A 26,300-nucleotide genomic window follows, 5' to 3' on the forward strand; every position below is an offset into this window, starting at 1 on the left:
GGTTTTAGGGTGGGCACCTACACTGCCCTGGAGCGGGGAAGCTGGGTGTTTGGGGTATGAACACAAGGCAGGGAGGAGGAACCGCACTGCAGGCTGGGCTGGGGGGGTCAGGGCAGCTGCCTGTGCCTGCTGAAGCTGGAGGGCTCCAAGGTGTGCCCGATGCCTCGGTGCTCCCCCCTCGCTGGGGGCTGGAGGGGTCCCTCGCCTTGCCAGGGCTGCGTGCTCCTGTTCTGGCTCTGTAACGAGTTGCTGCTCCATTAGGTCTCAGCAGCTGGGGGCTTCAGCTCAGGCTTCTCACTTCAGCGCGTCTGTCCCCCTGCTCAAGGCCTGGGGCGAGGAGGGGATCCATGCTGGACTGGGGAGGGGGGGCCAGCCCCAGGCCCTGCATGGACCAGAGCTGGGAGGCAGAGCAGCGCTGCGGCCACTCCCAGCCCCACTCCTGGGGCTGCTGCACCCAAGTGCTGCCCATGCAACCCCCCTGCTTGCCCAGCGCTCCCCCCTCGGGTGAGGGGCCCCCCTTTCAAATACAGCCTCACTGCCCCCTCCTCACCCAGATGAGTGGCTGTAGGGCCACCCTGCTGCGGTGGGGAGCCCTCCCGCTCGCTCCCGTGCACGGAGGCAGCGACACTGGAGCTGCAGCTCGGGCTGTCCGGCCCAATCTGTCCGTCCAGCTGGCTCTCGGCTCCCCCCGGTTTCTTTCCAGCCTCGCCGTCCTTGTCTGGGGCCGGTGCTGCCTCTGGCCGGTGACTCCCCCAGGGTGTAGTCCCCACTGGTGGGCTGGGGAAGGTGGCATGGCAAGGCCACTCAGCGCAGGAGTGCAGGCAGGAGTGAACCGTGGCAGTCTGGGATGCTGCTTGCCTGTGTGCAGGGATTGCAGCAGGATGAAGACATGTCCATCCTGGCCAGGCTGCCTTTGGGTCCCTCCTGAGCCCCCATTACAGGGCAGAGCTGCGGGCACTGGGGCTCAGCTCTGTGCTCCCCCCGCTTGGCGTACCCACAGCGGGGTGCACGCTTGCTGCTGGCAGTGGGCTGGGCAGGGGAGGTGGGAAGGTGAAGCCCCCCCACCTGTGGGACCTGTGTTTTGGGGTGAATGTGTCTGGGAAAGGGGCAGCTCCAGGAACGAGAGCCAAGGCTTAACTGGGGGGGGGGGAGAAATGGGGGCAGAAATTCCCCTGGGGTTTGTGTCCCCTCCTGGGGCTGGCGGCAGGCCCCAACCCTGGCGTGCAGAGCAGCAGGGTGCTGGTGCTCCCATCCCTTGCTCAGGCGGCAGCTGGCACCCGGCCAGCGGCAGCGTGGGCACTGGCATGCAGCGGCACGCCTTCGCTCAAACCAGTTTGGAGCAAACTTTTCACCTCGCTGGGATGGGGCCGGCACCTGCGCAGGCAAAGCAGGACCCGGGGAGCCCCGGGGTGAGAACACGTGGCCACTTGGCTCCCATGGGGTGTGCAGGGGGGGAGGATGTAGGGGATTGTGCAGTCCCCAGGGCTGGGGACCAGGGCATGAAGGAGCTGTTGGGGTGGAGCAGGGGCCCTCATCTCCACTTGCTGCCTGGTGCTTGAGTGGCCTCCTGGCACCTCTGTCTGTGGTGGGGTTGGGACAGGCACTGAGCCTGGCTGGGTGCTAGAGAAGGGGCTGAGGTCCTGCCCTGGTTTGGGTGCCCAGTCTGGGTGCTGGGATGCAGCTGGCAGAGGCTCCAACTCTGCTTCTCAGGAGCCCTTCACGGTTTGGGATGTGTTGACAGAGGCTGGGGGTGTTGGCAGGGAGCACCCCTTCCCCTTCCCCTTCCCCAAACCTGCCCAGGGCAGGGCCAGCCCGGGAGCAGAATCAGGCTGGGGTCACACTGCTGCGGGCACCCACCCACCCTGCACCCCGACCCCGTCTGCCCCCTCCTTTGGGTGGGGGGCATCCTTAGGGGCGGCACCACTCCTCCACTGCCCGCAGCTGCTGCGGGGACTGACAGAGGCTCTCCTGGCCGCCGCTCCTGTACAATTCCCATTTATTATTTCGAGACCTCATTCCAGAGAAGTCCACTAACTCCTGAGCAACCTACCGGGCTCCCCCCAGAGCCCCTGGAGCTGAAGCAACGAAACTTTTAGGGGAAGGAGACGTGGGGTTCCGGGTGCTTAGAGTTTCCGAAAATAAAAGGGAGGGTAGAAATTCAAGAGAAAAAAAACATCTGCCCCTCTGCCACCCCACGCTGGGGCTCGGGGATGCTCCAGGTACCCAGGAAGGGGTCCCTGTCCCAGTGCAGTGGCACGGGGCTGTGCGGTGCCCCCCGGCCCGGCTGGTGGGAGGGATGGGGAGGTGCAGGAGCAGTCCCGTGGGAGCCAGGAGCATCAGAGCTGAGAGTAGAGGGAGTTCTCCATCTCTGGCGTCAGCTTGGTGTGGAAGGAGGCGAGGCCCACCCCGAAATCTGCAGGGAGAGGGAAGAGAGCCGTCAGTACTGCAGCTAAGCCCCTTGCACCCTGGCTCCCGTGGGAGGCTGCTTGGGGACTGGCACCCAGCGGGGGGGTGCGGGGAGGGCACACAGACCCCCCCTGGGGCATCGCTGCAGGCTGGGGAGCCAGGAGCTGGAGCCTGGTGCCCACCCCAATAGCTGGTCACCCCCATCCAGGACAGAGGGAGCAGGGTACACATTGTCCACACAGGGCAGGTCGAGCCCGCTCCCCATGAGTATCCCCACAGTCGGGGTCCCTCCCGCCATCCCCCTGGGCCATACCCATCTCTGCGTCCAGGCGCCCGGGCGGTGGGGGGTTCTTGCGGTGGTCCTCGATGTGCAGGGTCATCTCCTCCCGCGAGGCGGTGGAGTAGGGGCACTGCATGCAGGTGTAGCGGCCCCGCGTGTGCTCCCACACGATGCGGCTGTTGGAGGAGTGCCCTGCAAGGACGGGCGAGGAGGGAAGCACAGTGCTCGCCCCCCGGCCCCCCGCCATGGCCGGGGGGGGCTGTGCCCAGGAGCTCCCCCCGCCAGCGGGAGCCATGTGAAGTGGCAGTGCAGGGTGCAGGGCAGGAGGCCCTGGGTGCCGGTTGCATCGTGCTGGGTGCTGTGGGGCTCGGATCGGCCAGTGCTATTGGGGGCAGGAGCTCCCCCTGCTCCAAGCCCCACGTGCACGGAGGTCGCCTTCCCAAGGGAGGAACCCCAAATCTGGGAGCAAGGAGCGAGGCTGTGCCCCCCCGGCCCCGACCTCCCTTTGCCTGTCACCTCTCCGCACCCCATGGAGCGAAGGGCAGCAGTTTCCAGCCCGGCCTCGGGGCTGGGGCAACTGGGGGGACTTGAGCCCAAGCAGCTGCTGCAGCTCCTTCTCCTGCTGCTTCTGCCCTTGTTCCAGAGGAACCAAGCTGGGCGGTTCCTGGGGGTACGCAGCCAGCGACCCCCCCCTGTCTCCGAGCCTACCTGGGCGGCATCCCCTCTCCGCGTGGCTCCCGAAATCGAGGGAGCCTGCCCTCCCCCTCTGCTCTCCGGGGAGCATCGCGGCACCCCGTGGGACCTATCCCATCCCCTGTGGCCCCCCCTCGCCACCCACCACCCCCCCCAGTGACAGAAAGCAGCCCCCAACCAGTAGGTGCCAAACTAACCTGGAGTCACTCCTGAGCCAAAGCATGGGAGGAGTGGGCTGACACTCACACCTGCGGAGGGAATCGAGGGGCAAGACAAGCATTAGGTCTTCCCCTCCCTGGGGGGGGACACGTGGGAGGGCAGGCCTGGCCCGGCCCCCCGCCTCGCACCCCCAGCACGCCGGGGAGCAGCAGGGCTGGGAAAATTTGGAGGCTTGTTTTTGGTGGTTGCTGGCGCTTTCTCCAATTGAGCATCCCTGCGAGTGGGATGGAGGGGGCGGCGGAGGTGGGATGGGGCTGGGGCGGGGGGGAGGCCAGGGTGGCCCCGCGTGGGGCCGGGAGGAGGGGGATCCTCGGCTGGCCGACGGTGGGTCCTCCTCCAGGAGCTGCTGGTCAAGGCGGGAGCAGAAGAAGGTTTGCCCGAACGTCCCCGCGCGCTCACCTTGGCTTTTCTTCCAGACGGCGTTGGAGATGGGGGGGCCGTGGCCCGGCACGTAGGGCCGGAGGCGATGCTGCGCCGGGGGCTGGGCCAAGCTGTAGGGCGAAGGGTGCACGTAGGACAGGAACGGCCCCGGCACCGAGGAGGGGGGTGGCCCCGAGAACCGAGTCAAGGACGATGGCCCGAAAAGGCTGGGCTCCAGCAGCGGGAAGGGGTGGGGGGCCGGCGAGACCAGCGGCAGCGCCTCCAGCGAGCCGGGCAGCTCGGGGAGGCTGGTGGGGAGCGTGGCGGGGGCCGCCGGGGCAGTGTCCGCGCCAGGGAGGATGGCTTCTTTCTCCGGGGGCCGGATAATGCTCGGGAGCTTGGGCAGCCCTTCGGGTGGCTTGGCCGGGGGCTCCTTCTCCAGGGCAGAGGTAGCAGGCAGGACAGGCTTGTCGGCTTTGGGGGGCGGCGTGGGGCTGCTGGCACTGTCGGAGCAGACGTGCAGGTGCTTGAAGAGGGAGCGGTGCGTCCGGAAGCGCAGCATGCAGTTCTCACACCTGCGGGGCCAGGGGAAGCAGCGTCAGCACTCCCCTTTGCATCACACCCCCCCCACCCCGGCCCCGGGGTCTGCCACTGAGATGGGGGCTCTGCAAAGGTGGGAGCCCGTGTGCTCGGGGCTGTTTGGGAGCTGACGGGTGCCCCCAGATAGGACGTGCCGTGGGAGGTGTCTGCAGGGAGATGGCAGGGCGGCATGGGATGGGGACGGGGACCAGCGGGACTCACTTGAAGTAGCGGTTTGGCTTGTAGTGCACCTTCATGTGGGCCATGAGGTCCTGCATGCTGGGGAAGGTCTCTGTGCAGCCCAGCGTGGGGCACTGGAAGGTTTTGCCTGAGCAAAGAAATAAGGCAGAGATTCAACAACAGCCCGGCTGTGCTGCACCCCCCGGGGCTGGGGGCAGCCCCACCAGTGGGTCTCCAGCACCTCCCACACTCTCCCCACTCCCATAAAGTGCTGTGCAGCATCTCCCAGAGGTACAGGCACCGCCACCAGTGCTGCCTCAGCTTTAAGCCCTGCTTTGCCACCTCCCAGCCAAAAAAGGGCACCCTGGAGTGAGGCAGGGTGTCCCAGCCTTACCCTCGAGGGACTGCGTGGGTCTGTAGTGGACCTTCAGGTGGTCCATCAGCTCCTGCATGCTGGGGAAGGCCAGTTTGCAGCCGTAGCTCGAGCACTGGTAGTGCTTGCCTGGAAGGAGACAGATCCGTTGGCCTCATCCCTGCCCCTGTTGCTGTCACCGGGGCAGGGCTGGGGCTCGGCTCACCTGGGACAGGTCTGCGCTTCAGCGGCCGCAGGTCCTGGACTGAGGTCCCTCCGCTCCCTGCCACCGGCATCGGGCCGCCGGGCAGAGCTGCTTCGCTGCAACCTGCCGCAAGCAGAGACAAGCCTCAGCCCCTGCCTAAACCACCTCCCTCTTTGCCCTCCTTCCTACCCTTTACAAATAGGGGCTCAGGCAATTAGGGGGGGGGGTCTGGTGGGGTCTGGCTTGGAAGGGGCCGGACAGGCAGGAGCCCTCCAGGGTGGTTAGAGATGGGAGGGTCTTTGCTCTAGAAAAAGCTGCTGGTATGAAGGCAAAGTCTGCTGGTGTCTTGAACACACTGGGTGATGCCACATGCACGCCTGTGCACACCCATGCAAACCCGTGCGCACCCATGCACACCCTCAGGGTGCTCCCAGCCACCCCTCTGGGGTGGGATTCGGCCAAAGGGACCACGCAGCAACAGGAGTGAAGGCTTCTCTCCCTTGTCCTCCCCCGAATCCTCTCACCACCACCCCCAGACAAGGGACTCACCTGCCCCGTCTCCAGCGTATTTACCCCCCAGGGAGAAGGTGGGCACAGCCTCGTCCTTCTCTGTCTTCATGGTCTGGCCAGTGGTGGGCACGGGGCGAGGCACGCACCGCTGACGGCGTCTTCTCCTGGTGATGCTACACCGAGCGCAAGGGCGAGAGGTTAAAGCCCAGCACGGAGCGATGTCGACTGCCTCCTCTTCCTCCTCCTTGGTGCCCCGTGGCTGTGGGACTGACCCTCCCGCCCGGGGACCTCCAGGGCCAAGCTGGCAGCAGATCCTGGCTTCACAGGGGCTTTGCAGCATCTCTGCGGGGTGGATGTGCTGCAAAGGCAGCACTTCGCCCTGGGGGCTTTGAGCATGGCCCCCCATGGGGAGCAGTGGCCAGGCTTTGAAGCCAGAGCTGTCGTTGTCCCTTCCCGCTTCTCCCGCCCCAGGGGTGGTCCACAAAGCCCCCGAAAGGTCCCCCCCAGCAGCCGATCGGCCCAGCCTGCCCCACTCATTGCCAGACTCCTGCTTTGTGATAAGGTCCAGCCCACAGCACCTATAGTCAAAAATTCCCCCCCCCAAACCACAGGACCCCCCCTCCCTGCCAAGCCAACGCAGCCCTGGCGCTGCCGCAGCAGGGATCGCAGGAGCTGCTCCAGCCTCTTTTGCTCCCGGCCAGGCCGAGGGTCTCACTGGATGCCCCCCCGTCTGCCCCCCCCCGCAGTTTTGAAGGGTTTTCCAGCCAAGAGGAGCAGCAGGTCCCATTGCATGACCGGGACATTGGCAGCAGGACTCGATGCTGATGGGCGTGTGGGGACAGTTCCTTCACACAAGCTACATCAGATGGTCCCCAAAATTAAATCGGCTTGGCCTCACGGAGCCTCGGCACGAGGCTTCGACACGGAAAAGCCAACCACTAACTCCCAGCAAAAAGCATCTGAAAAGTCCCTCACTTCAGGAGATTTCTCAATAGTGTCGTAATGTCAAAGTTAAAAGGAAAATAAACCAATAATAATAATGATAATGATAATAATAAAAATAAAAATTAAAAAATAATCAGTGCTAGGGCTGCGGAGTGGCTGCAACATGCACACCTACAGTTGGTTAGAGGGTTAACATCTCCCCAAGAGCTCAATGACTCCCAAAGCAAATGTCCCTGGGGATCGGCCTTGCTGGGTGCAACGAGGTGTGCCCGCATCCATCCCATCCCTCCTGGCCTTGCCTGACCTGCCCGTTAGCATCTGTTCAAGAGGCATTTTCCCAGCTTTTCCGCTCCAGCCCGGCTCCCGGCCGGTCGCACACAGCGGGGCTTTAGCCTGGCAAAGGCAGGCTCAGCGGCTGTTACTGCAGCAACCGGTGGTGCTGGGATTGCAACCCATTGGGCAATAAATCGGGGGGGGGAATCCGTGCGGGATTATTTCTCCGGCTGCCCCCAGGCTTGCGGCTTTGTTTAGGGGTTGCATTGCCTTTTTTTTTTGTTGTTGTTTTCTCAGCTTGGCTGCTTCTGCCGGTGCTGCAGGATGCAACCTGCACCGAGGCCGGGACTGGTTGGAGGGCTGGTCGCCCCAGAGCCGGGGGTTTGGGGCAGGGCCAGGGGCTGATTGTGTCCCGGGAGGGGGAATTCAGCCCTGGCTGGAGGGGTTGGTTTGCTTGGGCTACACGAAGCAGCATGGCCAGGGCGGGGTAAACACTGAGTAGAAAGTTCACGGCAGCTTTGATGGAGCTTTGTTCTATCAGGAGGGGGAAATGCAGTTTTGCTGGGAAAAAAAGTCTCAGGAATCTTCTCTTGAGGAAGAAAGCATGAAAAGGGTCGAGGCAGGGCTACGTCTTCCTGCTCAGCCCCTTGGGCAGCGTCCGTGCGGCACTGCCACGTTTCGGTGGCTGTCCCTGAAGCAGCAGAGCTTCGGTGCTGCTGGAGCACTGCCTCGTAGCGCGAGTCCTCGAGACTGTAGTGAATCTCCCCTGGGTCACCGCTTCCCTGCTGGAAACGCTGACTCCGGATCAATCCTCAATGGCACCGCCTGTCCCCAGCGCCTGCTGACAGTCCCCCTGGGGACCGATGGCCTCCAATGGCCTTCAGATGAGGCCGTAAGGGAGCAGGATGCCGCACCCACTGCACCAAGAGCTCAGCTGGAGCCCAGGCAATTTTTTTCAAGAAACCGGGAAATTCTTCCTTGGCAGCATTGCAGCAGGGCTGTCGGCTCCTGGGGCAGGGAGCTCCCAGTGCTCCAGGGTCAAACCCAGCGGTGCCTTTGGATGTTACAGCTCATGCTGAAACCTCCCTCCTCTCCCTCTCGGATGCGCTGTCTGATGCCGCTCTCCATTTCCCAGTTGCAGATGGTACCCCAGTGATGCGTTTTAAGCTGATTTTTTTCCTCTGGAAAAGCTGGGAAAATGCCTCTGAGCAGATGCTAACGGGCAGGTCTGGTGAGGGCAGGCAGGACGGATGCAGGCGCACCTTGTTGCAGCCAGCACGCCTGCACACACCTGCACCCAGCTTGCAGCCCTCCAACGTCCCGCCGGAGCAAAGCTGTTCAACACGGGTGCGTTTTCGGCAGCGGACATGATGGCAGCACCATAGCATCGCAGTATGCTGGGCCCAGGCCCTGGTTTTCGGGGAGCCAGTGGCATCTGTATCATTTTGCTGTCATTTGTCATCTCCCGTGGGACGGTGTCCAACACTTTTCATTCTCCAGGACCCTCCGTTCTGCAACCCTGAGCAGGATGCTCTGGCCCAGGTGCCGCTGACCTGCCACCGTCCCCATCCCCAGTGACCCCAACATGGTCACCGGAGACGCGACTCCCCCAGCGCCGGTGCAAACCCTGCCCTGGAAACCTGAATCCCAGAGCCACCGCAAATGCGGGGTCACTTTTTGCAGGGTTTTCCTGCCGCAGGTTCAGTCTCCCTGAAAACCTGCTGGCACCAAACTCCCTCGCTCCGGCCCCTGTGGTGAACGGGGACCCTGGAAAAATCCTTTTGGGGGGCTGACAGCAACAAGCAGGGTGAGCAGGAGGATTTGCAGCTACTGGTCACCCAGAGCAGCCTCTGGTGCTGATTCAGTTAATAATTAATACAGCTCATCTCCCTCAAACAAACCAGGGGGTTTATACATATCACCAAGCACAGAAGACTTTTACAAACCCACCCCGGGAGGATAAATGGGACAAATAATCCTATTTGAGCATCTCTGTGTGGTCTATGGCCAGAGGTTGCAGAAGCTTCCCAAAACGCAGCTCCTTGGCATAGGAGATGAGAGACAAAGGCTCCGAACAAGGGGCTCATGTGATCGCTCAGCCGGTGAGCGCCGAGCGGCACGGAGGGAGGAAACACAGGCTGTGACAGCAGCACGGCTCCTGCCAGCGCGGCGAGCCCCCCGCCTGCCCCGGCATGCGCTCCAGCCACCGGTCACGGGGTTAAAATGCATGTCGTAAATTAAAATGCACGTCGTAAATTCTCCTGTTGCCTTCAGACATTACAGGAAGCCCTGCAAGAGTCGGTGTGGGGGGGAAGATGCTCTGGAAATCTCTGCTGCCCGGCAGCCCCTGCCTCACAGCCACGGGCTTTGCGATGCCCACCGCAACTTGGGTGCCCTGATCCCAGCTTGGGCTGGAGCAAAGCCGCTGCCTCGATGTTTTACCCCTGCACCTCGCTCCGAGGTCAGGCTCCCTGCTTTCCAACTCAGAAAATCTGCCCGGAGAGCCCCACGGAGCCCACCCCGAACCCCGTCACGGCTGCTGCCAGTGGCAGCGTGGGCATCCAAGGGGGTGAGCGCTGAGCCTTGTGCACAGCCACTGGGCCACGTCCCCACAGTTGACATGGGGGCAGCTTGGCCGAGGCCCTTCAGTGGTTCCTTGGGAAACATCTTGCAGCCTTCCCCGCAGAGCTGCCCAGGGCAGCCCGGGGGTCCCTGCCATCCCACCGGCTTGCTCCAAACCATCAGTGACCCAGGTGGCATGCGAATGGGGAAGAGCTATGCTGCCATTTCCCCATGTCCCCGCACCATCCTGGTGCCCACCTTTACCTGCCTGCCCGCGGCCGGCCGATCCACCGGCCTACGGCAGCTCTTCAGCTGGAAAAAGACCCTCTTTCCTTTCAGGAGCCATCTGGGGAGGATGGACCTTCCTCCCTGAGCCCGGACAAAGCTGCCCGCTGAGCAGGCGGCCCTGGCCCCCGTCAAGTTCACGCCGTGGCCGAGGTGCGGGAGCCCCCTCGCTCCAGCAGCAGACGAGCAGCCGCATCCCCCAGCCCCTGACAGCAACAAAGCGGCTCCCACGTGTGCGGGAAGATGGAGAGACCGCAGGGAGACCCCAGTGGGTGCAACCCTGGATGCTCGGGTGGCAAAGCGGGTCCCGGTGCTCCCACAGGCCACACATGCCTGCAAAGACCCAGGGCTAACGGCTCCCGTGGCTAGCTGTCCCTGTGTTACTAGCCCCACAGGTAGTAACCCCCACGGCTAGCAGCCCCCCATGGGTAGCACCCCATGGCTAGTGGTTTCTGTGGCTAGTAGCCCCCCATGGGTAATACACCCACGGCTACTAGCCCCTGTGGGCAGTAACACAGCCATGGCTACCACCCCCCATGGCTAATCGCCCCACGGGCAGTGGCCCCCGTAACCTGGAGCCCCCCGTGGGCAGCAGCCCCACGGCTGGTGCCCCCCCCACACGGGCAGGGCGGCTTTGCCCGTAGCCCCCCCCCCCCTCCTCCGCAGCCCCCGGTGCACGTCCCAGCTCCTTGCAAAGCCCCGCCGCCCCCGGTGCCGGTACACCCCCCCGGTGCCGGTGCTCCCTTCCCGGTGCCAGTCTCCCCGCTGACCCCGGTCCCAGCCGGTACCCGGTGCTCCGGTGCTGCCCCCCCCCCGCGTTGCACCGCCCGTCCCGTCCCCGCACGTACCGGGGCTGCGGCGGGGCCGGCGCCGCCCGGAGCGCGCATCAGCGGCGGCGCGGCCGCGGGGCCATTTTCTGCGCGGAGCTGTCGCGAGAGCGGGGGGAGGAGGAGGAGGAGGACGGGGGGGGGGCGAGGGGGGGGGGGGAGGAAGGAGCGGTGCGGAAGGGGGGGCGGGGGCTGCGGGGGGGCGGCCCGGCCCCGCCCCGCCCCGTCCCGGTGCCCCCGGCTGTTTTTCCCGGGTGTTTTCGCAGCCCCCCCCCCCCCCCCCCCCCCCCAGCGCCTGCGGGCGGCTGGAGCATCCCGGGGACCTCGGAGCATCCCGGGGGCCTCGGAGCATCCTGGGGTCCTCAGAGCGCCCTGAGCCCCTTGGGAAGCCCTGGACCCCTTGGAGCATCCCTGGGCACCCCAAGCCTTTTAGAGCTCCCCAAACCCCTCAGAGCACCCTGGACCCCTTAGAGCATCCCAGGTCCCTCTGAGCACCCCAAGTCCTGGACTCCTGGGAACACCTCGAGCCCGTCAGATTACGCGTGGCTCCTAAGAGCAGCCCAAGCCCCTTGGAGCCTCCCAGGACCCTCAGAGCAACTGGAGCCCCTGAGAGACCCCCAAGCCCCTCGGAGCCCCTGGAGCCCCTCCAAGCCCCTCTGAGCACCCGGGGCCCTTTGGAGCACCCCAGTGAGTGCCTGAGTTGGCCCAGCTCCCGCCTGCTGGCAGGGCTGAGTGGGAGCATCCCACCTGCACAGCACCCACTGCTGGGGTGCTGCCCCCCCCCCCAGCCCCAATGAAGCCTGGAAGGAGTTTCCTAAATCCCCAGAGTTTCCTAAATCCCCAGAGTTTCCAAAGCTAGTTTTTTTCATTAAAATAAAAACAGAGGCTCTGCCTGCTTCCCCCCCACCAAGCTCTGCGGTGCAAGGGCTCCTAAAAACTTGTGATTTACAGGAAAAATCACCCCAAGGACCACAGGGGTTGTAAAAACCCGTAACGGCGAGGCCCAGCCATCGTTTGCAGCATGGGGCCGTGGAGGGACTTCACATCCCAGCAGCCTCCTGCCCTGTGCCATCCCCACCCTGGAGGAAACAGGGTGCCCTAAACCCCGCTATAGCCCCCCGTCTCTGGGGCAGGGGTCTGCCTGCTGGGGGGGGGGGGGGAGGCAGCCCTGGTGGGGGCTGCGGGAGGGAGGAAGAGGAGGGCTGGGAGGCGAGGCTGAGGCAGGGCCGCGCGGGAGCAAGCTGTCGTCACTTCCTCCGGCCGCCCGGCGCAGGGCCTGGCGGGGGGAGCGGGGAGCGGGGGGCCAGGCAGGGACGAGCCCCGACATGTCAGCACCATTCATCCCTCTCCCTGCTGCAAACCTCCTGGAACAACCCTGTGTGGGACTCAGCTCCCCCCCCCCCCCCCCCAAGACCCCCCCCCCAGCCCCAGCTCTCCCCCTGTCCTGGGGCGCTGGGGCAGAGAGGGTCCCCCAAATCCCAGAGCCGGTGCAGCCGAGGATGGTGGTTTCTGCCCCATGCATCGCCCCTGGCCCCCCGTGAATGAGACCCCCCCCGCCCTGCAAACTGGAGGGGGCCCCAGCTTCTGACCACCATCAGAAAAAGCTGCTACAGCTCGGTGGGCTTTGGCTAAGTGGTCCTCGTGGCTTTTCCTGTGAGAAATCAGGGAACGGCGATGGTGCCCCGGGGTCCTGCTGCACCCCGTTGCCCTGCTTTGCCTCGCCGCTGCCCCAGTAGCTCCTGGGCGGCCGTGCTGAGTGGTCCAGAGTCGCGCCGGGATGTGGAGACGCCTGAGCTGGGTTCCTCGGGAGTTGGTTTCTGTATTCAGCATCTTCTGGAGGGTTCAACATGGGGGGAACGGGGCTGCCTCTGACGTGTGTCCGCCCACGTCCCCACGTGGGGACACATGGATGCAGGGCTCTTGTCACGGGGCCAGCGGGAGCCACGGGCTGAAACTGTTGTCCCAAAATCAGGGTTCTTTTTACCCGGTGTGCAATAATCCAATATCTCACACACAGAGCCGAGATATTTATTTCATGTTTGCGCAAAGATGGGTGCTAGGTGATAATTCCACAAAGCTAGCACACCTGGTTAACACAAGGTGGACATTTTCATACTGTTTGACCATTTCTTAACAGGACAATACTGTTTACATCTAATCTTTCAAGATTCTTATCGGTCCCGGTAGTCTTCGGTTTCACTTAAAGGTACAGAGTTTCCTTTTACTACCACGCATGCTCAGAGAAGAAGGGGCTTCTGTGAGTAAGGGGCTTCTAGGTTCGTGGGTGTGATTCTAAGTATTCTGATGAGACAGTTTGTTAAAGGGTAACTCCACAGTACTGCTGAGTCTGTTTCAAAGTTATCTAAGTAAAGCTGATGAACTACTGTCTGTTTGCATCCTCCTTCAAGATGCACCAGATATACCGGCCTTCGGAACATCCTGAAGTGATCAGCCGTCCTTTTGTAATCCTCTATATACATACAAGATAAGATGACTTCACGTGTGACAGCTTACGCATTACAGCACCAGAGTGAAATACAAACTCTGGGCTCAATTTTTTTTATTTACTGATTATTTACTGTAATTATTAACAATAATCCTATTTATACCCCAGCATCACCAGATCAGTTCCACTCACAGGGTACAAACAAGCAGCAAAGAGCCGGTCCTTGCTGCAGGGAGGCCGTCATCTAAAGCAGCTGTGGGATTCAGTGGCTGGCACCGGCACAGCCGGCCACCAGCACAGGCCAGGGGGGCTCGCAAGGAAGCGCTCGCTCAATGCCAGCCATCAGTGGAGAACTGCCGCGGAGCCGCCACCGGCTCCTTCGGCACAGCCTCGGCGGAGGTGGCGTGGGAGGATGGTGACCTTCTCCTTGCCTCCGGCCATGCGGCCACTGCACCCGGCTCAGATCTTCTGCACGTAGTTCCCAGGAAAAAGCCCTTCCTTGCCATGCAGCCGGCCTTTCCACCAGCCGGAGATATCTGGGAAGGCGGAAAAAAAGAGCTGGGTCAGGTGTGGTGCTGCCACAGGGTACAGCGGGGAGAAGCTGGGCAGGGCAGGAGTCCGGGGGTACCTTCCAGCAGGATGTCAATGATGTCCCCCACGTTGAAGCTGAGCTCATCCACGTCCTGCCCGATGTACTGGTAGAGCGCCTGGCAGCGCGGCACGGCCACCTTGGGCTGCGGCTTGGGACGCCTGGCCGGGGGCGGCCGCTGGGTCAGGCTTCGCCGGCGCTGCATGCTGCAGGGCCGGGAGAAACGGCGTTAACACCGGGAAGGGCAGGAGGGCGTGGGATGCACTGCACCCTCCTTCCCATCCCGCTCTCCCCAACAATGGGATGCTCTGTGCCTGCAGCTCACGTGGGTCCTCCCAGTGCAGGGACTGGGAGAACTGGGATGTGCAAGACCCTGGGAGATGCTATCCTGCCCGCAAAGCCAGATTGCCTGGACCTGGTCGGGCTGTTGCTCGGTTGGGCAACCAAGCTGCTCAGAGGGGAAAGAGCATCTCCTGGGGCTGGCAGCAGTGGGAGGGGAGGATGGGCAGGGAGGGGGATGCGGGCACCAGTACAGGACCTACCCGGCCACCCCCTGGTCAGGCACGTTGAGGAAATCCATGTTCTGCTCGGACGGGGGCCGCGTCTTCGGCTGGCGGCTGGCGTTTCGGGGGGGAAGCGCCGCGGCCGGTGGCCCCCGCGCCTGCTTCTGGGGCGTCGTGTAGGTGTCCCGCTGAGCCTGGCCGTCAGCCGCGCGGGAACTGGGGTGCCCCGTTCCTGCAGGCGCCTGGAAGACCCCCACCCCAGGATGGTGCATTACGGAGGGCCCACGATCAGCCTGCACCCCCCCCGGGAGTGCAGCGCTGGCTGGATCCAGGCTGGGGTCCCCCCTCCTCAGCACCCCCTCTTGGCACTGCCCTCCTCACCTCTGGGTGCCGGTGGGGCACTTCGGGAGGGTGCCGGGCACCTGCTGCCACCTCTGCTCTGCGTCGCCCCCTTCCTTGTGGGCTCTGGGGGGATACGAACCCCCCGTTAGGTGACGGTCCTCAGAGCCGGCTGGGGGGGGGCTGCCCCCACAGTTTGTACCCAGCTGCCCATTTCCCTGAAACGCCCCGTCCTGCCCCATCACCCGAGCAGAAGCGGGTCCCTCCTGGGTGAAAAGCAAACCCCGCAGGGCGGGGCACACGCTGGCTCACCCTGATATTCCCAGGCCTCCAGCTGTGCCCTGCGGCCCCGGCGGTCCTGTTCCTCCCGCCCCTGCCACCCCCCGGGTGCCCTGGCACTCACTGGCATTCCTGGGGAGCCCATCCCCGATGCTGACCGTAAGGGTTTTGCCTCCGGCTTTGAGGGCGGCCACGTCGCCCTGTCCTCTGACGAAGGTGACGTTGCGGGTGCCGCCACCGCCCCAGCCCTCCTTCTTCACTCGAAACTGTAGTCTAGGGGAGAGAGAGGCCATGAGGCCACAGTGACAGGACCCTGTCCTGCTTTGTCACCTCTCCCGGCCTCCATCCTTACGTGTCCTTGAAGGAGAGGCGCAGCTTGGTGCGGGTGAGCTCCTCGTAGCGTTTGCACAGCAGGCTGATCAGCTCCGTCTTGAAGATGGACTCCAAGAAATTGTCGGCATCATTCTCATGGAGGATGAAGAAATCATCCTGCCTGGTGCTGGAGGAGCAACCCCAGTGCTGGGGTGTCAGTGAGGGGCAAGGCTGGTGCCAGCCGGTGCTGGGGGGGAGCTGGGAGCCCCGCTGGGCCTGGGTCCACCCCGAGGAAATTTGGAGGGCGATTTAGCTGCAAACCTCCCCAGCTTCCAAAGCCCCATCTGCAAAGCACTCTGCGGGGAGCTTCCACCCCATGGCCCGACGCCCTGCTGCCTCCACGGCCAAGGGGCTGGGGCCTGGCCGGGGGCACCGGAGCACGGAGAGGCTGGTGGAGCTGATGGGTGAAGCCTGACCACGTGGACCCCCCCTGCAGAGCCCGTGCTAAGGGACGCACCTCAGCGAGACACCGCTCACCGCCTGGAGCTCCACCTTCTTCTTGAGCACCTCCTTGATCTGCCCCTTCTCAGGACCTTTCTTCACCTTCTCCCGCCCGATCAGGTAGAAGTACTTGGGGGTGAGGATGAAGTCCCGCCTGATGGGCTGGGAAAGGGCAGAAGCAGAGGTGAGGGGGTGTTTGCAGGGGGACACAAGCCCCGTACACACATCCCACCCAAGGGCAGCCACCGTGAGCCACAGCTTGGCCTGTCCCAAGCCCTGGGTGGCTCCACGTACCTTGAACCTCCGGTCGTACTTAGTGATGGAGTCGGCAAAGTCTATCCGCTCCCGCTTGGCCAGGAACTGGCGCAGCTCTGGCCGGTCCTCCATGCCCAGGTAATCACCCACGAAATTCCTGTTGATGCTGTTCCTCCTCCGCTCTTTGAAGTTGTAGAGGATGTTGGAGGCTGCGAGGGACCCCAAAGCGATGCCAGTTGGACAGGGCTCTGTGCTGGCAGCTCAGACCTTGGCTCAGCCCTCGGCCCCTGCCCGCCTGCCTGGCCAGTGCCTGCCCTCCCAAACCGGCTGCAGGAGCTGTGGGAGCTGTCACACGGATCGTGGCAGCAAGAAGTGGGGCTCGTTTTATGCCACGGGAGGAATGCAAGCTGCTTGAGCTTGGATGGCTTCAAAACCCATTAATTGCCTTCAAAAAACCTTGTGCTGCGGGAGGGAGGGAGGGACCCAGCTGCTTTCCGGGTTTTCCCCCTTGATTTTTCACTGCACGCTTGGGAGGGTGGGAAAACACCCGCAATGGGGTCAGGCGGTGACCGCTGGCCTTTCCCATCCCTCTGCAAACGCTGACTCCCAGCTACTCCTTTCCGTCCTTTTGCAGGCAATGAAATGCAGAGGATCTGGTTTCTGTCCTATGGCCCCTCCCAGGGCTCGAAATAGGAGAAAGAAATCCACGCCCTCCGTTAAGATGTAGGAAAAGATCCTGGCATCTCATGGTCCTGTCCCTCCTCATCCCCCTCCTCCTTAGTGCCACAATTAGGAGCTGGGCTGCCGCTGTCCTGCCACTCTGGCAGCTGGGCTATCCCCAGCAAAGGGCACCCTAAAAGGGGTGCTGGGGTGCCAGTGTTCCCGTCCTCGCCCGGCCTTACCCTCCTCTCGCATCTGCTCATACTTCCGGATGGCAACGTGCCGGCGCCAGGCCTTCTGGATCACCCGGGCGAAGCCATCGAATTTCCGCTCCCGCATCTCTTCGAGGAGGAAGAGCTGGGAGGGACACGGGGTGCTGAGCACGGCCGGCCACGAGCCCCAGCTGCATTGCTTCTCCTGCACATCGGCACCCCAAACCCTCCCCAGCATCGCCCAAAGCGATGCTCAGCTGTGTGCAGCGTCCCCCAGGGATGCAGGGCCACGGGGTGAGGAGCAGAGCCGGATCACCTACCGATTCGGGGTTCTTAACAAACACCTTGCTCCGACCCATCTGGTACTGGTCTGGGTCCATGTTGACGGAGCGTAGCAAGTGCTGCACCCCTTGCCGCTCGTCCCCGCGCCAGGATGGCCACGTCTCGGGAGTGAGGATGGCGTAGCTGCGGGGAGAGGGGACGTGAGTCGCGGCCGGGCTGCAGGGACCTGCCATCCCCATCCCGGTGGTCGCTCACCGTTGCAGGAATTTGTGGAAGAGGCGGCGGTAGGCGAAACCTGCCCGGCGCACCCGGATGTTCTCCTTCAGCCCCAGGTACTCGACTTGGTGCTTCACCCTGCGGAGCCGGGAGGGACAGGCTCGGCACGGGATGGCAGGTTGGTGGGGGACCTGCTTGGGCCCTTCGGCCGCTGCTTTGCACGGGGATGCCCATGGCTGTGCATGTGTGAGAGCTTCTTGGGGCTCAGATGGAGCCTCTGGGTGATGCACAGAGGGGTGCGTGTGTCCCCGCACGCTCCTCAGCACCCGCCTCGTGCCCCCCAGGGTCTGTGGGCAGCACAGAGGGACCAGCCTGGGGGCGCAGTTTTTGGAAGAAAGCCGGTCCTGGCCACATCTCCATGGCCAGGTCCTGTTCCCCGGGCTCTGTGGGCTCCCTGATACATCGCAAGGAGCCTCTGTTACCTGCTCTCCTCCCAGTCCCGGGGTTTCTTGGTCTCGTTGGGCTTGATGCAGCGGATGTAGTGTGGCGTGCACTTCATTAGCGTGTTCACAAGGTCGTTAGCCTGTTTCTGTTGCAAGGATCGACCTCTGTAGCATTAAAGGCACTGGTGGGAGCCCATCACCCTGCCACTGCCCCAGAAGCAGCTACTGTCGTGCAGCCTCCAGGACGTACCTTGATTTTGGAGCCCGCGGTGGTCGGTCGTCCCTTTTTGTCAGAATCAAGCTTTTCTGGGAAAAGCATCCGGATGAAACCACTGAAAGGCAGGTGACAGTCCCCAGGTGAGGGCTGCCAGGGTCCCCAAGCTCAGCACACGCTGAGCTGAAACCAGCTCCAGCTCTGCTTTCTGCTGCTTGGAAATCCTGCACTGTGCCTGAGCCCATCCCCACCGACTGCCCCCAGGCTGAGCAGGATTGGTGCTGGTGAGTGAGCACCCCTCCGCCCAGCCCTGCAGCCCCTGGGTGCCACTGCGCTCGACGGGGGGATGCTGCCAGTGCCTGCGGGGCGATGCAGGATGCTGAGCACCCCGAGCTGTGGCTCCGGCAGAGGCAGGACAAGCAAAACTTTATGGTCTGGATGTTGAGGATGCTGCCCTCTGCCCCAGCCCTTTTGGGGTGGCCCCTGGGACCGCAGCGCTGCCCGGACTCACTATTCGCTGCTCTGCATGAGCTCAATCAAGTCAGTGAAGAGTACATCCCGGTTGCGCTCGCAGAAGCCGTTCACGTCGTAGGAGACCTGGGGACAGGAGGGGAGCTCAGCCCCGTGCCGCTGTGGCCAGGGCCATGGGGTGCGGGGTGTGGGGTGTGGGGTGCCGTACCTTCCCTGCGTAGTGGTGGATGACGAAGCCCGAGCTCCAGCTGTTGAAGTGCTCGTGGGTGCCCACGGCTGCCTGCAGCTTCTGCAGCAGGGTCTGGTCCGCCCCCTCGCCGGTGGCATGCATGGTGGCACAGACGTCATCCAGGACGCTCATGATCCCGGGGGGGTTCTGGGAGAGGGAGAGTGAAGCCATGGGTGTCCAAAGGCTGCGGGCAGGGCCCAGTCCTGCATCTGGCTGTGCTCAAGTGCCCCACACCGGTGAAAGCTGCTTCATGCTGAACCGCAGCTTAGGTTAAGGACGCAGAGCTGCTGCTCTCCCAAGGATGCTCCCCAGCAGGACCGGCTTCTGCCACCCATCCTTGACAGCACCCAGCCCATCCGGCACCCCCCTCCCTGTGTGCCTCAGCTCCCCGAGAAAGCCTCCCCCGGAGGAGAGGACCCCACTCACCAGCTTGTTCTCTATCAGGTCGCACACCACCTTGTTGTTGAAGTACTGGATCTGGGTCCACTTGATCCCCTCCTGCACGTACTCCTCCTGGGGAAGCGCAGGGAGAGCCGGGTGGGCCCCCAACCCGTGGGATTTGCTGCAGCCCCCCTGCTCCAGCCATTGTGCCAGGACCAGCCGGCAGCAGGGGTGCAGGGTGCAGGAACTGGGGCACTGGCGCAGCCCCGCAGCCCCCCCAGCCCAGCCCCCCGTACCTGCTCTGCCTTCAGGGTCAGCTCGATGAAGATCTGCTGCAGCTTCTCGTTCACAAAGTTAATGCAGAATTGCTCAAAGCCATTTTTCTGCAAAAGGACAAAAGATGAAAGAGAAGGTGGGGCTATGTTGGCTTCTGCTCTCTCACTGCATTGGGGGACCCCAAACAGCAGCGCCTTTGGGTGCTGCTCCAGGGACCCTTCTTGGGGCCACCGACTGCTAACAGCCCCCTGCTCCAGCCACTCTCCTTGCTGTGGGAGCAGGGAAGAACATTCCCCAGCTGGGCTCCTACAGCAAAGCAACACGTACCTGGAATATTTCGAAGCCGTAGATGTCCAGCACCCCGATGCTGTACTCCTCATACGGCTTCTGCATAGCCCGGTTGATAGACTGCAGGGAGAGATGGGACAAGCCACCTTCATCGGGGGCATAGGGTGGCGGGGCTGGCTGCATGTGGGAGTGGATGGTGAGCGTCCCCTCCGTGCCGCAGCCGTGCTCGGCCCAGCCCGCTGGGGCCACGCACCTCCACGAGAAAGTCAAAGACACGCGCGTAGAGCCCCTTGGCCAGGGCATCCCGGGTGTAAGCCGCCTGCTCCACGTTGAGGGTGACGGTGATGGACTCGGAGCGGCCACCCCACTTGCTGTCCATTTTCCTGCTGGTGACCTTCTCGTTGAGGCGGTCCTGGTCGATCCCCAGCAGGTAGGCAGGGAAGGCCAGGGCTGGGCAGAGTGGGGGGGCGGTCAGGGCTGCCTGCTCCCGTACGCCCCCGGCACGCTGCCTGCAGCCACTGCTGGACCCCCCCAGTCCTGTCCGAGTGCAAAGGACAGCAGCGGTGCAGCGAGCGGGGATGTGGGATGTGGTCCTCCCTCTGCTAAATCACAGCAAGCGACTCCTGGCATCCGTCCCCTTGCTAATTAAGCTCTGGTTGTGCCATTTGCTTGCTGCCTCAGTTTCCCCATGTCTAACGTGGGGAAGATGCTGACGCTGCCTCTCTCCTCTGCCAGGGTATTTGTGCTACGGAGAGTTTGCAATTCATTGCCAAGGGTCTCTACGAGCGTCCCCACTTGCCACCCTGGAGCAGGGGGAGTTGGCTACTCACAGTCAGCATTTTCCACTCGAGCGTAGTTGCCTTCCTCCCGAAAGCTGATGTTTCCCAGGTGGAGGATCCCTGCCACGATCTGCAGCACCAGCTGCTGGTCCTCGCCCCGGATGCCGATGACCTGCATGGCGTTCTGGGGGCATGGGGAGCCCATCAGCCCCTGCCTGGCCGCAGCCAGCTTTGGGGACTCCCCCTCCCAGGCACTCACCATGGTCTCATGGAAGTCACTGCGGTCATCCGTGCCCTCCACCTGGTACGTGTCCGACTGGTTCAGGTAGTAGTAATAATCCGGGCTCATGATGCCCAGGTTTTGCCGCTGCTCTTGGGATGCCCCTTCGATGAGCTGGGAGAGAAAGAGGAGCTGCGGTTACCTGGCCCCTAGCCCCTGGCCCCCGCGGCAGCCCGGCCGGCTCCGTGCCCCCCATACCTGATAGTAGATGTGGAAATTCCTCTCGCACTCGTTCTGGCTCACCACCCGTGACTTCTCCAGCAGAAAGTTGGAGATCTTCCCCCCGTCGGGTTCGCCGCCCCGGCTGAACTGGATTTCGAAGTACTTCCCCTGCCCCGGCACAGCTCCCGCTCAGAGCTGTGGCCCCGGTCGGCGGGACTCCTCACTCCCCCCGGCCCCGGCTTCTCTCCCCCTTCTCCCGCCACACTAGGAGCATTGCTGGGACAGATCCCGGCCATGGTGCTGACCCTCTGCACCCTGGCGACTTACAAAGCGGCTGGAGTTGTTGTTCCGGATGGTTTTGGCATTTCCGAAGGCTTCCAGCAGTGGGTTGGACTGCAGGATGATGTCCTTCACGTGCTGGGGGCAGAGGAGGGAGAGAGCTGAGCGGGGGGGCCACACTCCTGCACCCCACTGCAGCAGCCCTGCCTCGGGGCTAGGGACAGACCCGGGGCTTTGCGTGTCCCCAGCCCCGGAGCCGGGGCTGCTCCGTGTGCCACCATCAGATGGGGGGAGCGGGGGGCCGGGGCGGTGGGGAGCAGTTGGGAGGTGAAGCAATGCGTGGCGGTGCGGGGCGGGGGCAGACATACCTGCACTTTCTCGCCACCCCCAGACACTTTGGAGATGTAGCCCATGATGTATTTCGCTGCCACTGTTTTCCCGGCCCCGCTTTCTCCGCTGTGCAAATGTCAAAGCAGAGAAGATGTGAAACAGCCCCACCAGAGTCACCCGTCCTGGGGTGCTTCAGGGTGGGATGCCGGAGTAGGGCCGGGGGGTGCTGGGGGGTGATGGGAGCTGTGGCCTCCCTCCTGCCACGTACTCTGAGCATGCGGCAGTGCTAACGCTGGGGACGGGGCTGCCCGGGTGCTCTGGGGCTGCTCCGGGATATAAGTGGGGCCGGAGCAAGGCTGGGTGAGGAGCTCCTGGGGGAGGAGATGTTGGATTTCTTGTTGCTGGATTTCAGAGGGGAGGACGGAGACTTGGGAGCCTCAAGGGGAAGTCTCTGGCCTTGCCCCACATCCTGACCATTTCCCTTGCAACACTCAGCCGGAAAGGTGCATTGCACAAGGCTCGGTCCCTGCTTGGGACAACCCAGTTGCAGCCCCGGCTGGTGCTTATGGCCCAGGACGCCGGGGCCCCTCCAGGCACCCCATGCGCTGGGTCCCCCAGGACCCACCACTGGGCTTCAGCCACCTCTTGCCACTGCCTGGCTGCTGTGTTTAGCCGGATCCCCCCCAGGGTGTGGGGAGAAGGGGTGATGGGGGCAGCCGGACCCAGAGCGGTGGCACGGGGTCCCCGGCTGCGCCCTGCGTACCCCCTACCTGATGATGACGCACTGGTTTTCCCCATCGATCAGCATGTTGCGGTACATGTTGTCGGTCAGGGCGTAGATATGGGGGGGATTTTCATACTGAGCCTAAATGGGGGACAAGGACAGCAGCGGTGAGCACAGAGCAGCCATCAGCTCCCTGCCCTGACCCCCTCCCCAAATCCCCTTAACTCTGCCCATGCATTGCACAAGGCAGTGGCACACAGCAGGGGTGGGAAATCAGTCTCTTGCCACAAACATGAGCTAACTGGCAGCATGTCAGATGTTTTTTCAACTCTCCCCTCCTCCTTGGGAAGGTTGTTGTGGCAGAGCTAGTCACTCGGGCTGGATTTTACCATGTTTGGGTTGCTTTGGTGTGTATTTGAGCTGAATTTTCCAGGAATGTGGATTTACTCCTGAGTCTTGTTACTGACTCTCCATCAATGTGTTTGGGAGCACTGACCCCTGCAGCACCCAAAGGGCTGGGAAGAACGGGGACACTCACGGGACACCCTTCAGGTGTTTCGCACCAAATTAAACCCAAAGAACCCTTGGCCGACCCCGCCAGCTGGCACGCAGCAGCCTCACCGCCCCCTGGTACAGCTCGATCTCCCGGTCGGTGAAGTACGGCATCTGCTTGAAGGGGTTGACGGAGATGAGCACCGGCCCAATGTAGGTCTGAGTGGCAGGTTAAGGTCTGTGCGTCCTTTCCCATGTCCCCCCTTCCCGCTGTCCCTTCCTGCCCCGGAGGCAGCGTCAGTGAGAGCAATGGCAGGAAGGTGGTTGGGGGTGTCCCTGCCTCATCCTAGAAGCTGCACCAGGAATACCACGAGGGTTTTCAGCTCGGGTGCAGGCAGAGCTGCTGCCATGACTTGGTGCTCTCCCGGCCACGGGGCCCCAGTGCTTCACTCCCTCGGCTCCGGGGTTCCTTTGCAGTGTGGTCGGCGCAGGGTACAGCAGGAGTATCCCCTCAGCTCCCTGGCCTCTGGCTGAGGATCGACTCCAAAAGCGGCATTTCCAGCATCCCGCAGCCTCCTGGAATTCACCCTCTGCTCAGCTGCTCATGCTCCATCTGCGGCTTTTGCAGCAGGAGACCGTCTCCATTTTACAACCAGGGAAACTGAGGCATGCAGAGGAGAGAAACTGCCGGCTCCTGCCTTTCCCTGGCCACCCAGCCACTCCGCTCCCTTGGCCCCTGCCTGCAGCATCCCCAAGTCACCCGGGTGTGGGCAGGGGAATAGAAACGCAGGGAATTGCGCCTGGAAATGACGCAGCAGCAGGATGGGGATGAGCCCCCCAGCACCCCGGGACAGGTGCTGGGGAGATCGAGGTCCGGGATGGAGCGGTGCCAGTGGGGTTACGTCGAGCCCTCGATGTCCTGGTTTTCAGCCCACCTGACAGCGGGACAGGGGAAAAGCAGCCGAAGGGGTAGGAACAGAGGGGCTTTTCTGGGAAATGCAGAAGTGTGGGGCGTTGAGTCACGGCTAGACGGGGGCCCTGCACGCAGCAGCACAAAAAAAAGGAAGAAAGAGGCTGCGTAGGGTATTTTTTTTCCTCCGGGGGGAAAAAAAAAAAAAGCCAACCCCAAACCCAACCCCTAAACACATTCAAAGCCCCAGGGCTGCTGAAAGAGCGGGATGGCTGCGTCATCGCCGGCCCGGGACAGAGCATCGCCTTGTAAGGACAGAACCGCATCTTCAGGGAAACCACAGCCGCTCGCAGCAGTGTGAGCAAGCGGCTCAGCCCCATGCTCAGCCCCGCTGCCACCCGAGCCCCGGCCGTGCCCTGCTCTGCACAGCAGGGATTTTGTCCTCTTCCCCACCAGAGCCGGCCACCCACCGGAGCTGGGGTGCAGGTGAAGCGTGTGTGATGGTGCCGGGGCACTAAGCCGGCCGCATCCCCGAGCAGGCGTGGGGCGAGCAAGGCAAGGGCTCAGTGCCTCGAATCGTGGGCATGGGGACACCTCCCCATCCGCACCACGGAGCCTGAAAGCCGCCGAGCCTCGTGCATGGTGCTCAGCGTTGTCAACTCTGTGATGGGAGCCAGCGACTGCAAAAGCCTCCGGGCTGGGGGATGGCGCAGCGGGGGCAACACTGGGCAGGGTGGGAGCTTTGCACCCTACACTGGCTTAATAGTGTCCCATGGGGCCTGACACTGGTGGAGAGTGAGGGGTGACACCTCCTCCCCGTGTCTGCAGGGATGCTGCCGCTCCGTCCAGGGTTTGCTTGATTTGCTGTGGATATGCTGTGGGCATTGGGGGGGGTGGGTGACAGTGACAGGGGACGATGGCCACGACTGCCACTGGGGTCTGGCCCCCTGGGCACAGGCTGGCAGGTCTCCCGTGTGCAGGAGCAGTGGGAGACAGCAGATGAGGGGCTTTGCTCAGGGCTTTGTGGCCAAAGTGGGTCCCAGGGCATGGCAGGATGGGGGTCACGGTTGCAGTGTCTCTGCTGAGTGCAACTCAGATTGGGAATGACAGCATTCCCTGAGCCGATCCCAATCTTGTCCCACCACAGTGTGGGGACGGGACATTTTGCAAGCACTGAGGCAGCCCCAGTTTGGCCCACACCCTGGCAAAGCCTTAGAGCACAGCCCTGCTGTTCCCTGGCCCTGTCCTGCTGCCCTGGGAAGGATACAAAGATGTAATCGTCCATAAAACGCTTCTTGAGGTTCTCCACGATGGCCTCCTCGGAGATCTTGGAGAGCAGGACCATGTCGTCCACGCCGCTCTGCTTGACATTGTGGCTCTGCCAGTGGAAGCGCTCCTTGCTGCCCTGCGGGGAGAGGGCCACAGTGACCGCACTGGGGCCACCACCGATGGGAGTGGGGCTCCAGGCCTGGATCTGGCCCCAGCTCCCCCTGAGCTGCTGGTAGCTGTAACTGGCCCCCGCCCCAGCTGCAGCTCCAAAACAGGCACCTTCGGGTGGTGCAGAGAGGGGTGTTTTGGCCACGCTGGGAACTTGCAAAGCTCAAAATCCCAGAGCTGCTGCGCCTGGGCTTGCCCCATCCCTCTGGCCGGATCCTGCCTCACTGCAGGTCTGGCACCCCGGAGAGGAGCAGACAGGGCACTCTTACTGTTTGTAACATCACCCCTGCTCGTTACGGAGGTAATGAAGACTAACGAAGCAATTGCTGCACAGGTTCTGCTTATGAGTCAAAGGGGCAGCAAAAATAACGCAGGGGAAGGGCAAAAATTGCAGACAATGTGGGTGTCCCCGGCACCGCGCATCCTCTGTGCCCCTGCGTCCCCTTTGCACCAGGGCAGAGGTGCGACTGTGCCCCCATCACCCTTTCGTCCCTGCCCAGGGAGATACCAGCACCTGCTTTCCAGCTGCCCCCCAACTCGCCCGGCTCTGTCCTCCGGGGGCCATGGGGCAGCTGGAAAACTGTGGGCTGTGATTTAAGCCCTTGCGGGGCTAAACACAGCCCTGGGCTGGGAGCGGAGGGTAAGATTTCACTGTGCAAAAAGAAAACTACTTGTCCCCGATGCTGCAGAGGAAACTTGCTGAACACAGCCGTGGTGCCCGTGAGGCCCCCGGCACGGTGCCCAGGAGGGGACACCCCATCTGGACCTGCCTGCAGCTCCTCTGTGCCTGTCCTGCGGCCCCTGCGGTTCCGCTTTCACCCCAGCACTCCCGGCACCGATTTCACTTCTCCTCCCCCTGTCGCCCCGGCCTCTTACTCTTTCCATTTCCCTTTTCTTCTCTTCCCCTTTTGATTCATTTTCCTGCTGGCTTTCAAGATTGCAGGCCTCCAGACCCCGACGCCTTTGTACCCTCCTGTCGGCCCCTGATTTTCACAGGCTGCCTGCAGCCCCCCTGCACCCACCCTTGGATGCTCGGCACAACCTGGCACCATGGTGATAGGGGACGGAGGGACCGTCACGGAGCACGGAGATGCTCGGCAGCATCATGCTGCTCCCCCCGGCCGCCTCTCTCCCTGCTGGGCTGCTGGGCTTTGCAACCCAAAATACCATCCGTGCCCCCTGAAACCCTAAATGCAACTCAAGCCCTACAGCCGGCGGAGGGACTTTTGGCTTCATTATCCCACCGCCTTCCCTTGGGATGCATGGACCTGGGTCAGCTCAGGGGGTCCAGCAGGGATTGGGGCTGCTCACACAGCCTGAAACTGCACGGGAGCT

At 63.0% G+C, this 26,300-nt stretch overlaps 2 protein-coding genes across 2 annotated transcripts; both read right to left on the minus strand.

Annotated features, from left to right (window-relative positions):
- Positions 1 to 1,916: 1,916 nt before the first annotated feature.
- Positions 1,917 to 10,708, minus strand: ZNF414 (zinc finger protein 414). Its single transcript, XM_050910628.1, has 8 exons — positions 10,698 to 10,708; positions 5,824 to 5,957; positions 5,296 to 5,397; positions 5,112 to 5,219; positions 4,760 to 4,865; positions 3,998 to 4,533; positions 2,720 to 2,878; positions 1,917 to 2,413 (listed from the first exon to the last, which is right to left on the minus strand). The coding sequence occupies exons 2-8, from the start codon at positions 5,891 to 5,893 to the stop codon at positions 2,337 to 2,339; spliced, it is 1,158 nt and encodes a 385-aa protein (XP_050766585.1). The 5' UTR covers positions 5,894 to 5,957; positions 10,698 to 10,708; the 3' UTR covers positions 1,917 to 2,336.
- A 1,992-nt stretch (positions 10,709 to 12,700) lies between these two features.
- MYO1F (myosin IF) lies at positions 12,701 to 26,017 on the minus strand. Its single transcript, XM_050910796.1, is given in 29 exon segments — positions 12,701 to 13,658; positions 13,751 to 13,917; positions 14,254 to 14,417; positions 14,419 to 14,456; positions 14,596 to 14,679; positions 14,957 to 15,105; positions 15,185 to 15,331; positions 15,662 to 15,807; positions 15,940 to 16,109; positions 16,803 to 16,917; positions 17,093 to 17,237; positions 17,310 to 17,408; positions 17,753 to 17,859; positions 17,964 to 18,045; positions 18,439 to 18,524; positions 18,607 to 18,774; positions 19,054 to 19,140; positions 19,305 to 19,391; positions 19,612 to 19,692; positions 19,826 to 20,022; positions 20,403 to 20,535; positions 20,611 to 20,745; positions 20,830 to 20,961; positions 21,121 to 21,210; positions 21,441 to 21,528; positions 22,173 to 22,267; positions 22,748 to 22,837; positions 24,796 to 24,933; positions 25,988 to 26,017. Coding segments are annotated over 29 exon segments (3,327 nt in total). The 3' UTR covers positions 12,701 to 13,581.
- Between the last annotated feature and the right edge of the window lie 283 nt (positions 26,018 to 26,300).

This window comes from Gymnogyps californianus, chromosome 24 (assembly GCF_018139145.2).
Source record: "Gymnogyps californianus isolate 813 chromosome 24, ASM1813914v2, whole genome shotgun sequence".
NCBI classification, from domain to species: domain Eukaryota; kingdom Metazoa; phylum Chordata; class Aves; order Accipitriformes; family Cathartidae; genus Gymnogyps; species Gymnogyps californianus.